Source organism: Amblyraja radiata, chromosome 41 (genome assembly GCF_010909765.2).
Source record: "Amblyraja radiata isolate CabotCenter1 chromosome 41, sAmbRad1.1.pri, whole genome shotgun sequence".
In the NCBI taxonomy this organism is placed as follows: Eukaryota; Metazoa; Chordata; class Chondrichthyes; order Rajiformes; family Rajidae; genus Amblyraja; species Amblyraja radiata.
This window is the reverse complement of record NC_045996.1, coordinates 15,594,326-15,606,671: the sequence shown is the minus strand read 5'-3', so window position 1 is coordinate 15,606,671 and position 12,346 is coordinate 15,594,326. Positions and strand designations below refer to the sequence as shown.

Here is a 12,346-nt window from a genome sequence, read left to right as displayed (position 1 = left end):
ACTTCTGAAGAAGGGTTCTGATCCGAAATGTCACCTATCCATGTTCTCCACAGATGCTGCCTGACCCGCTGAGTTACTCCAGCACTTTGCGTTTTTTTTAGGTAAACTACATCTGTAGTTCCTTGTGCTCTCATAGAATCTGATCTGTTGGGGCAGATGCAACACCAAGGCTTTTCACTGAACCTCTGTACTCAATAAATCACAATAATTAAAACCCAGCGACGCTTATAGAATCTGGGAAACAGACGTAAAATGCTGGAGTAACTCAGCGGGACAGGCAGTATCTCTGGAGAGAAGGAATGGGTGACGTTTTGGGTCGAGACCCTTCTTCAGACTGAGAGTCAAGGGAGAGGGGGACACGGAGATAGGAAGGGGAAGGTGTGAAAATGAGACATCAAAGTGGGTAGGGAGATCAAGGGGGGGGGGGGGGGGGGAGAAAGACTGGTCGGAGAACTGGGAAGAGGAGGGATGGGTTGAGAGGATACAGACAAGGCAGCATCTGTGGGGAGAGAGAAACACAGAATGGGAATGAAGGGGGAAGGACAGGGACAAGTTACAAGTGAGGCGCCTTGTGTCTAACGCATAGCTGTGGACGGGGATTCTGAAATGGGTCGGAGCGACAGAGGGGATGGCCATCGCCTCTGCCCCTGCGATGAAATACCGAAAAAGCAGAAACCCCTCAGCGCCTGTGGTTTAGGCATCTCAGATCGAAACCCTTCATCAGAACAGAGAAAACGATAAATCGAAAGGTAGGCACAAAATGCTGGAGTAACTCAGCGGGACAGGCAGTATCTCTGGAGAGAAGGAATGGGCGACGTTTCGGGTCACGATAAAACAAGTTGGTTTATAATGGCAGGGATTCATAGAAACAACTTTAACCCTGAAACATTCCCCGAAACATCACCCATTCCTTCTCTCCAGAGAAGCTGCCTGTCCCGCTGAGTTACTCCAGCATTTTGTGTCTATCTTCACTGTTTCATTTCGTATAGATTCGGCCCCAAGTGATTCTGGAATTTCTTATACTTTTGTAGTTGAGTTTGGCTTCATTGTATTAAGTATTTAGTGTCATCAGATTTAACTGGACAGCGGGCGACACAAAAGCTTTTAATTGTACCTCGGCACACAAACAAATACAAATCTAAACTTAAACTGGAAGAAGGAAGAAGGGTCTCGACCCAAAACGTCACCCATTCCTTCTCTCCAGAGATGCTGCCTGTCCCGCTGACTTACTCCAGCATTTTGTGTCTATCTTCGGTTTAAACCAGCATCTGCAGTTCCTTCTTTCAACAAAGGAACCGCAGGTGCTGGTTTACTCTCGTTCCCCTCTCCACTGACTCTCAGTCTGAAGAAGGGTCTCGACCCAAAACGTCACCCATTCCTTCTCTCCAGAGATGCTGCCCGTCCCGCTGAGTTACTCCAGCATTTTGTGTCTATCTAAACCCAAATGGAATTTTATTTCAGATTTCTATCGTCTCCAGTTTTTATTTTGATTTTCGATTTAAATCTTTTTATTTGAATTTCACAGCAATTTGCATACATACAATGATAACAGACAGTGACAGTCATATTTTGATTTTCAATTAAACCTTGAGATATTTTTTGTGTATAATTTCCATTTTGAGGATTAATCTCGAATGCTTTCAGGGAAGTCACTTCTATTGTTGATTTGATCAGTGCATCTTGCTGGATCTCATTAATATCATTTATAAAATGGGTCTATTCAGATAAGTATAAAAATGTCACTAGGTGCCACCAGGTAAAGTTTAGAAAGTAATCATTAGTGTATAAGGAAGAGAAACTACTTTCTGCAGTTCATATACACTTCCATCTCTGCTAACCACGAATAAAAAATACTGTAATCCACAACAAACTTTGCAATCTCACTGAAAACCTACATATATTTTTAAAAACGTAGTTGCTGAAAAGCTTAAATAAAAACAAAAACATATTTGTTAGCACAGAACAGACCAGACAGACACAAGAAGCTGGAGTAACTCGGCGGGACAGGCAGCATCTCTGGAGAGAAGGAATGGGTGATGTTTTGGTTCGAGACCCTTCTTCAGAATGAGTCAGAGGAGAGGGAGACACGGAGATAAGGAAGAGGAAGGCGTGAAGACGAGACATCAAAGCGGGTAGAGATCAAGGAAAATGCAGAATAGGTCTCGACAGAAAGTTCCCCTCACCCCCGACTCTCAGTCTGAAGAAGGTTCTCAAGATTAGAGTAACAAGAGGAATCCCAATCATTGATTCCCAGTTCATGGAATGTGCCGAAATATACGTTTTTTAAAATTAAAAATAACATTTCTTGCAAGACCAAAGGATTTTTCCACTGTTGAATAATATTTATAGCAGTTTACACACATGATGAGACTGAAGAAAGGGTCTCGACCCGAAACGTTACCCATTCCTTTTCCCCAGAGAAGCTGCCTGTCCCGCTGAGTTACTCCAGCATTTTGTGTCTGTCTTCGGTGTAAACCAGCATCTGCAGTTCCTTCCTTCAACATAGATCACTGTTAACTAGGAGAAAGTTACAAGTGAGCAAACAGAGATAAAGTGTAATGTTGGGGTGGGGTGGGGTGGGGGGGGGGGGGTGGAGAGACACAGACTGGTCGGAGAACTGGGAAGGGGAGGAATGGAGAGAGAGGATACAACCAGGCAGCATCTGCGGGGAGAGAGATACACAGAATAAAACCACGTCCTCTGAGTGAGGGCTACATGTATGTATTCATGCATGTACTTAATCTATGAACCACTGTTGTACCTCCACCAATGTAAAGCACTTTGGCCAACGAGAGTTGATTTTTAAATGTGCTATAGAAATAAAAGTGACTTGACTTAACTTGAAAACCACCGAGGGTCTCTCCCACATTAACCAAGAACGGCGGGTTATTTCCCACAGATGCCGACCGACCACCCGAGTGTCGCCAGCAAATTGTTTCAACTTCCAACTTCTGAAAGTTGTGAACCAGTTGTAAAAATGATCACAATCTTCCTGCCTTTAGCTGTGAACACGAACATTGGCTTTAATAGTGAAAAGGTTCCACATACCTCGTTAATAACAAACAACGATTTCCAACATTGACACTATATATATATATATACAGAGAACGAACGGGTCTGCCTTTTAAATAACTTATACCCTTTATACACTGGTTAGTAAAGTGAGACTTTGCATCAGATATTTACACAATAAATAGTCTGGGCTGGAGGATTCAGAGGACGAGGGGGCTGAAGGGGTTTGGGGTCGGGTTGGGGAAATAAGGGCAGAGGAAGCCGGCGTTTCTTGTCCCGAAGTCCTCGCTGTGTTTGAGGAGAGGGGGGTTAACGCCAGTCAGGGAGGCGGCGGGGAGAGGTAACGGGGTGAAATAGTAGCTCGCTTGGCCGCTCAGTAAGTTGACGGGGCAGGCTCTGTAAGTGGCCGGGGAGCAGGCGGCCAAGGCGGTAGCGGCCGCCGACACCTGCCGGTGAGCCGGCCCGTACGGCAGGTCTCCCAGGGCGGCCAGTCTCTCGGCTCCAGGCCCCAGCTGGTGGGACAACACCGCGGCGTAAGGTGGACACTGGTCCGGGAACGGCGGCGAAGCGGCGAAGCTGAAAGCGGGGCCGGGGTGAGCCTGGTGCAAGGACAGCAGAGGAGAGACGGGCCAATACAAGGAGCCGGCCAGCGCCAAGCCCGGGCTAGTCAGCCTGCACCCCCGCCTGAAGGCCAGCTTGGCCCGGGTGGTCGTGGCCCTTCTCCGCAGCTTGCCCGTCGAGCCTCCAATGAACACATCATCGCTGGAAGGGTCAAGCATCCAATAGTTTCCCTTGCCCGGGTCATCGAAGTGCCGGGGGACCTTGACGAAGCACTTGTTTAGGCTCAGGTTGTGTCGGATGGAGTTCTGCCAGCCTTGCTTGTTGTCCTTATAGTAGGGGAAGTTGCCCACGATGAACTCGTAGATGGAACTCAGAGTCAATCTCTTGTCTCGGCTCTGGCGAATGGCCATCATGATCAGAGCGTTGTAACTGAAGGGAGGTTTTTCGTATTTTTCTCCCTCTTCCTTCTCTCCATCTCCTCCCTCCTTGCCCGGGACGTCCCGGCTCTGCAGCGCCCCAGCCGCGTCTTGTCCACCCTCCTTGTCCCCCTCTGCCTTCACCTCCAGCTCTTCCCCCGCCACCGAGTCGGGCAGGAGGTTCTTGATGGTGAAGGGCCTCCTGTGGACCACGCCGGCTTCATTCCGATCTTCCATGGCCACCAACGCGTCCAAATACGCCGGTGATCAACCTTCAAGTGTCCCATTGCGCCAGTCCACCTCCTACCCCTCGAGTGAGCCCAGGCCACTCCCTCCCTCTCTCCCTTCCTCTCTCCCTCCCCGCCTCTGGTCCCAACGCCAATAACTTCCCAGCTCAACGACACTGGGACCAATCAGCTCCTGCCCCCCTCCCCCCCCCCCCCCCCCAAAAAAAAAACCCTTCCCAGTTTATTTTCCACTAAAGAATAATCCAAACTCGGAGGCCCAACAACAATGTTTATGAATTTAATTTATACGTGGCTCTCATCGCGGGGAAATCAGAGCTGCAGACAATGCCACATATCTGGACGGTAAGGCGCTTTGCATTCTGCACTCTTGCTAACTCGGGTAAAGGTGCAGTTAAATCTAAATCCCACCGCGACAGAAACACGAATCCACACACGGAAAAATCAAGGCGGCTTCAAAGATACTTTTTTTTTGGTTGTTCCAAAACACTTTACCTCGAAACTTCCAAATAGTCAGAGACAACAAAGACAGATTGTCACAAACACTAATTTAATATAAAACGGCTCAAACAAATAACAAACCCCCAACCACGTAGGGCGCGTTTAAAACACAGATTCAAAATAAATTTCATTACCAACACGAACGATGCAACAAATTGTACAAACACACGAAAAAGCTCAAGCAAATGAATACAAGCTCAGAAACACATTTACAAACATTACTCGATTTATTTGTAGACAGAATTTTGAACACACACACACACTCATTCACACACACACTCACACACACACACTCACACACACACACACACACACACACACACACACACACACACACACACACACACACACACACAGACACACAGACACTCACACACACACACACACACACACAGACACTCACACACACACAGACACTCACACACACACACACACACACACACAGACACTCACACACACACACACACACACACACAGACACCCACATACACAGACACCCACACACACACACACACACACACAGACACTCACACACACACACACACACACAGACACCCACACACACAGACACCCACACACACACACACACACACACACACACACTCACACACACACACACACACAGACACCCACACACACAGACACCCACACACACAGACACCCACACACACAGACACACACACGCGCACACACACAGACACACAGACAAACACACTCACACACACACAGACACACACACGCGCACACACACACACACACACACAGACACACAGACAAACACACACACACACACACACACACACACAGACACTCACACACACAGACACACACACTCACACACACACACACACACACTCACACAGACACACACACACACAGACACACACACTCACACACACAGACACACACACACACACAGACACTCACACACACAGACACACACACTCACACACACAGACACACACACACACACAGACACACACACACAGACACACACACATAGAGACACGCACTCACACACACACAGGCACATACACAGAGAGACACACACACAGACACACACACACAGACAGATTCAACACACGCACACACATTCGAATTTAAAACAGGGACAGATTTATAAAACCCGACGCTATGTACAAATACATCCACCATACAGGTGTCCCCGCAGATACAGGAAATCCAGGTACAATTCGTTGACTTACAATTGTGGATTTAAACAACAAAAACAAAGTTATGGGTCACAGCATGAATTTAAAGCTGATTTCATAAACAAAGCGCCCGAAGTGAATGCTGCCCTTTTCAGAAAAAACAAAGACAAAATGAAGTAGCCTTTCTGTACTTGTCAAATGACGCCCAAGTTTAGAATAATTGTACTATTTAAAAAAAAAAGATGAAATGTAATATGTAGATTCAATGAAGATTCAAACAAGGGGACATGACTTGGGAATTAAGGGACTGAAGTTTAGGGGTAACTTGAGGGGGAACTTCTTTACTCAGAGAGTGGTAGCTGTGTGGAATGAGCTTCCAGTGAAGGTGGTGGAGGCAGGTTCGTTTTTATCATTTAAAAATAAATTGGATAGTTATATGGATGGGAAAGGAATGGAGGGTTATGGTCTGAGTGCAGGTATATAGGACTAGGGGAGATTATGTGTTCGGCACGGACTAGAAGGGTCGAGATGGCCTGTTTCCGTGCTGTAATTGTTATATGGTTATATGGTTATGGTAACTGCGGCTCACAGGCACACGGACAATGTGGGTGAAGTGGGATTAAATGTAACTCTGTCTGATTTATCGTTCGCGTAAAACAACGCGAACAATTTCTGTCAAATCGGTTGGAAACTGAGAGAGACGAACGCAGTTGGACACGGAGGTAAATACTAACTATGGTGGAACAACAGACAGAAAGAATTACAGGGAAGAACGATGCCTGGAACATAATTAATGGCAGGGTTGAGAAAGGCGTAGGAAATAGGAAGGAGGCTGGATGTAGAAATTAAATGGATTATGAAAATGTGTACAGAAATCAAATGGATTAACAAAAAATAATGAACAAAAAATGATGTAAATATATAAGGTGTTTGTTTAAAAGACACATCGACCCAGAGACTATGTATCGGAAACTCAGCGGGTGCAGCAGCATCTATGGAGCGAAGGAAATAGGCAACGTTTCGGGCCGAAACCCTTGGGGTTTCGACCCGAAACGTTGCCTATTTCCTTTGGGGTTCGTCCCGAAACGTTGCCTATTTCATTTGGGTTTCGTCCCGAAACGTTGCCTATTTCATTTGGGTTTCGTCCCGAAACGTTGCCTATTTCCTTCGCTCCATAGATGCTGCTGCACCCGCTGAGTTTCCCCAGCAATTTTGTGTACCTTCGATCTTCCAGCATCTGCAGTTCCTTTTTGAAGACTATGTATCGGACACGTGTCACTGCAGTAGTTGTTAATTGCAGTATTTAATTCGTAACTAATTATTCACCAGCAATTTTTTTTTTCACTTTCGTTTTAATATTTCGACTAGTAATGTGGCCAGATTTGATTTGATTTTTTTCCCCCTCTTTCGACTTTCGAATTTGCAGGAATACTGTTCCCCATATTGGGGGAATCCAGGACAAGGGGTCGCAGTTTCAGGATAAGGGGTGGACAAAAATGCTGGAGGTCGAACTCAGCGGGTGAGGCAACATCTACGACTCGACCCGAAACGTCGCCTATTCCTTCTCTCCATAGATGCTGCCTCACCCGCTGAGTTTGTCCAGCATTTTTGTCTACCTTCGATTTTCCCCAGCATCTGCAGTTGTTTCTTAAACAAGAATAAGGGGTCGGTCATTTAGGACTGAGACGAGAAAAACTTTTTCACCCAGAGAGTTGTGAATCGGTGGAATTCTCTGCCACAGAAGGCAGTGGAGGCCGATTCACTGGATATTTTCAAGGGAGAGTTAGATTTAGCTCTTCGGGTTAACGGAACCAAGGGATATGGGGAGAAAGCAGGAACGGGGTAGTGATTGTGGATGATCAGCCATGATCATATTGAATGGTGGAGCTGGCTCGAAGGGCCTCCTCCTGCACCGATTTTCTATGATTCTATGTAATATAATCTCTACAAATTCAGTAAACCAGGAACCGGAAAAATTTTGGCCAGAGTAAACACGAGTCTTGAACCGAAATTCTTTCCCCACTCACTTGTCGAGTGAGTGAAAAATAATTGACGTTTGCAGTTGTGGTTCTAATCGATAATCAATAAAATTCAGAAGCGAAGGTTTACGTGAAGCTAAAGGGACAGGGTGGCCAAATTATATTATAATTGTAAAAATATCCAGGTTGGGGTAAAAACACGGAACATATTACAAATTAAAGCTAGGCTCATTTTCACCGATTGACAATTCTGTCAACTCATTTTAAATGAGGAATTAAATTTTTAATTCAGGGAGAATTATTAGAAAAGTACATTTTAAATGTAATCTGTGTTTGTATGATCTGGTGGTGAAGGGCACTGTGGACTTGTCGTTTCCTCACAGAAGAAGCACCCATCCCTTCTCTCCAGAGGTGCTGCCTGTCCCGCCGAGTTACTCCAGCACTTTGTGTCTATCTTCGATATGAGGTTTAGTTTCAACAGATCACAAAATGTTCTCACAAAATCCTCAAGTCCCCAATTACGGCAAGGATCTTTTGTTGAGATGGTCACAAAACGCCGGAGTAACTCAGCGGGACAGGCAGCATCTCCGTAGAGAAGGAATCGGTGATATTTTGGGTCGAGACCCTTCTTCAGACTGAGACGTCGCCTGGCCCGCAGAGTTACTCCAACATTTTGTGCCTGTCTCCGGGTTAAACCCGTGTCTGTTGTTGAGAACCGGGTTCCGTCCACTCGGCAATAACTATATTAGATAACACAATTGTTCTTTAACTGGAACCCGAGTGTTTGTGATGGACAAGCCGAAAGATAACAATCTGCAGCAATTTAATTATTTTCGATAAATATTTCCCCCACAAACTTGTAGCAGTTTTTTCAATCTGATCTAAAATCGTGATTAAAATCATTTTCTTCGGCGAATATGATTTTTTTTTGAGGCATAAAGAACAGCAGATACTGGTTCACACACAAAAAAACTACAAAGGGCTGGAGTAACTCAGCTGTGATTTTTAGAAGCCGGCAATGAGAGGTTTCGCGTTTCAACGAGCCAGCGTTTAAATTTCAATGAAATCTTCACAAAATATATACATTCTTTAAAAAAAAAAAGTTGTATTTTTGCACGAATTTTTCTTCGGTATTATGGATCTTAGTTGCTCACGAAAGTTTTACTTGAAGGCGAGAATAAAGTCATGTGGAATATTTAGCACAACCCGCTTTTTGCCTGGTTCGACGCGGCGCTTACGCGGACTCTGCAAATGTCCTGAATACTAAGGTTTCTTAAACGCAACATTTTCCAAACTACCCGTGATTTCTGTTAAACAATACCCTCCCCTTTGCGCGCCCCTTGTTTAGTTTGAAAACAACTGGAGATTTGTTGAACAAATAATTCTGTGATTTTAATGATCAAACTCTCTCAACACTGGAGTGACTTTTATCAGAATCACCTGAGTTTTGTCCTGAATTTTCTTTCAGCTTGGAAGAATTTAGGGCCTTTTTAAAACCGGTGCGCAGTTAGGGAAGGGTCCTAAATCTGATTGCATATAAAACACACTTACAAATGCTGGAAATCTGAAATAAAAAATTTCTGGAAGTTTACACACACTTTTAAAATAAAAGAGAATTTATCCAATTGTAGAAAGGTGGGTAGAATTTTAGACAAGCACTAACATTAACGCTTAATCTGGGTGTTAATTAACATATTCATTAGTACTAATTTATTTAGAACATAGGACAATAAAGCAGTGGAAATAAATGGTGCCATTGCGTTTGTTTTCTTCACCACCGATGTTTCTATAGTTGGAGCTGCGAAGTTTACGGGAGGTGACTGCGTTCTCGTGACATTCAGGTCATTGAGAGGAGAGGCTGGGCCACTAGTCTTTGCAATGCATATAAAGGATGGTCACACTGCGCCAGGGACCCGGGTTCGAGGCTGCCCTCGGGTGCTGCCTGTGTGGAGTTTGCACATGCTCCCCGTGACCGCGTGGGTTTGCTCCGGGTGCTCCGGTTTCCTCCCACATCCCAAAGACGTGCAGGTTCATTGGCCCTCGGTAAATTTCTCCTGGTGTGTAATGAGTGGATGAGGAAGTGGGAGAGCATAGAACTAGTGTGAACGGGTGATCGATTGGCATTCATAGCAAAAGGATTTGAGTATAGGAGCAGGGAGGTTCTACTGCAGTTCTACTGCATCAAGTATGCAGATGATACAACGGTGATTGGCCTCATCAGCAACAACGATGAGTCGGCCTACAGGGAGGAGGTCCAGCACTTAGCAGCATGGTGCGCTGACAACAACCTGGCCCTTAACTCCAAGAAGACCAAGGAGCTCATTGTAGACTTCAGGAAGTCCAGGGGCGGCACGCACACCCCCATCCACATTAACGGGACGGAGGTGGAACGTGTTTCTAGCTTCAGGTTCCTGGGAGTCAACATCTCCGATGACCTCTCTTGGACCCACAATACCTCAACTCTGATCAAGAAGGCTCACCAGCGTCTCTTCTTCCTGAGGAGACTGAAGAAGGTCCATCTGTCTCCTCAGATCCTGGTGAACTTCTACCGCTGCACCATCGAGAGCATCCTTACCAACTGCATCACAGTATGGTATGGCAACTGCTCTGTCTCCGACCGGAAGGCATTGCAGAGGGTGGTGAAAATTGCCCAACGCATCACCGGTTCCTCGCTCCCCTCCATTGAGTCTGTCCAAAGCAAGCGTTATCTGCGGAGGGCGCTCAGCATCGCCAAGGACTGCTCTCACCCCAACCATGGACTGTTTACCCTCCTACCATCCGGGAGGCGCTACAGGTCTCTCCATTGCCGAACCAGCAGGTCCAGGAACAGCTTCTTCCCGGCGGCTGTCACTCTACTCAACAACGTACCTCGGTGACTGCCAATCACCCCCCCACCCCCCGGACACTTATTATCACTTATTATTATTTATTTAAATCATTTGCTATGTCGCTCTTCCAGGGAGATGCTAAATGCATTTCGTTGTCTCTGTACTGTACACTGACAATGACAATTAAAATTGAATCTGAATCTGAGTTGTACAGGGTCTTGGTGAGACCACACCTGGAGTATTGCGTACAGTTTTGGTCTCCTAATCTGAGGAAATACATTCTTGCCATAGAGGGAGTACAGAGAAGGTTCATCAGACTGATTCCTGAGATGTCAGGACTTTCATATGAAGAAAGACTGGATAGACTCGGTTTGTACTCGCTAGAATTTAGAAGATTGAGGAGGAATCTTATAGAAAGTTACAAAATTCTTAAGGGGTTGGACAGGCTAGATGCAGGAAGATTGTTCCCGATGTTGGGGAAGTCCAGAACAAGGGGTCACAGTTTAAGGATAAGGGGGAAGTCTTTTAGGACCGAGATGAGAAAAACATTTTTCACACAGAGAGTGGTGAATCTGTGGAACTCTCTGCCACAGAAGGTAGTTGAGGCCACAGTTCATTGGCTATATTTAAGAGGGAGTTAGATGTGGCCCTTGTGGCTAAAGGGATCAGGGGGTATGGAGAGAAGGCAGGGATGGGATACTGAGTTGGATGATCAGCCATGATCATATTGAATGGCGGTGCAGGCTCGAAGGGCTGATTGGCCTCTACTCCTGCACCTATTGTCTATGTTTCTATGATGGACCGAAGGGCCTGTTTCCACACTGTATCTCTAAACTAAACTAAGTGTGTACACAGGTGATTGGAGCTGCACTGGGAAAATAATTCTATGGGTGTGTGCTGTATTAGTGATGGGGAAATGTGTTGTTATGTAGATGTCTCTCGGAAACATTGAACAAATGAAGATTAGAGTCTGTCACACAGGGCAAGATTAGTTACAAGGGGAAATCCCAATCATTGATTCCTGGTCCTGGTCACGGAATGTGCCGAAATATACATGGTATTTTTTAAATTAAAAAGAACATTTCTTGCAAGTTCAGAGGATTTTTCCACTGTTGAATAATATTTATATCAGTTGATGAGACTGAAGAAGGGTCTCGACCCGAAACGTCACCTATTCCTTCTCTCCAGAGATGCTGCCTGTCCCGCTGAGTTACTCCAGCTTTTTGTATCTATCATCGATTTAAACCGGCATCCGCAGTTCCTTCCCACACAGTTTACTCTGAAGTTTACAGAGAGGGTGGCCCAGCCGTTCCCCCCCCCCCCCCCCCCCCTTCCATCGACCCACCACCTCTGCAGGAGCGACTGTGTCTAATGTTGTGGACAATGAAGCTGTGACTCTCACTTGCCAATCGGATTGATAGATAAGCACACTTTTATTTCAACGTGTTTTAACATGTTGCACAGTGGGAAATACAGGAGATCTTTAGGATGCGACCGACAGGAAATTAATGGGGTCACGGAGAACGTGAAAACACGCGTGTTCACACGCAATACACGTTTTCACACACACATGATGCACACACACGCACACAATACATGCACACGCACACAATACATGCACACGCACACAATACATGTTTTCACATACACATG

General features: G+C 45.8%; 1 protein-coding gene across 1 annotated transcript; it reads right to left on the bottom strand.

Annotated features, from left to right (window-relative positions):
• Positions 1 to 2,983: 2,983 nt before the first annotated feature.
• On the bottom strand, positions 2,984 to 4,284 carry LOC116967680 (forkhead box protein G1-like). The gene has a single exon (XM_033014271.1). The coding sequence runs from the start codon at positions 4,224 to 4,226 to the stop codon at positions 3,213 to 3,215; it is 1,014 nt and encodes a 337-aa protein (XP_032870162.1). The 5' UTR covers positions 4,227 to 4,284; the 3' UTR covers positions 2,984 to 3,212.
• Positions 4,285 to 12,346: the final 8,062 nt, after the last annotated feature.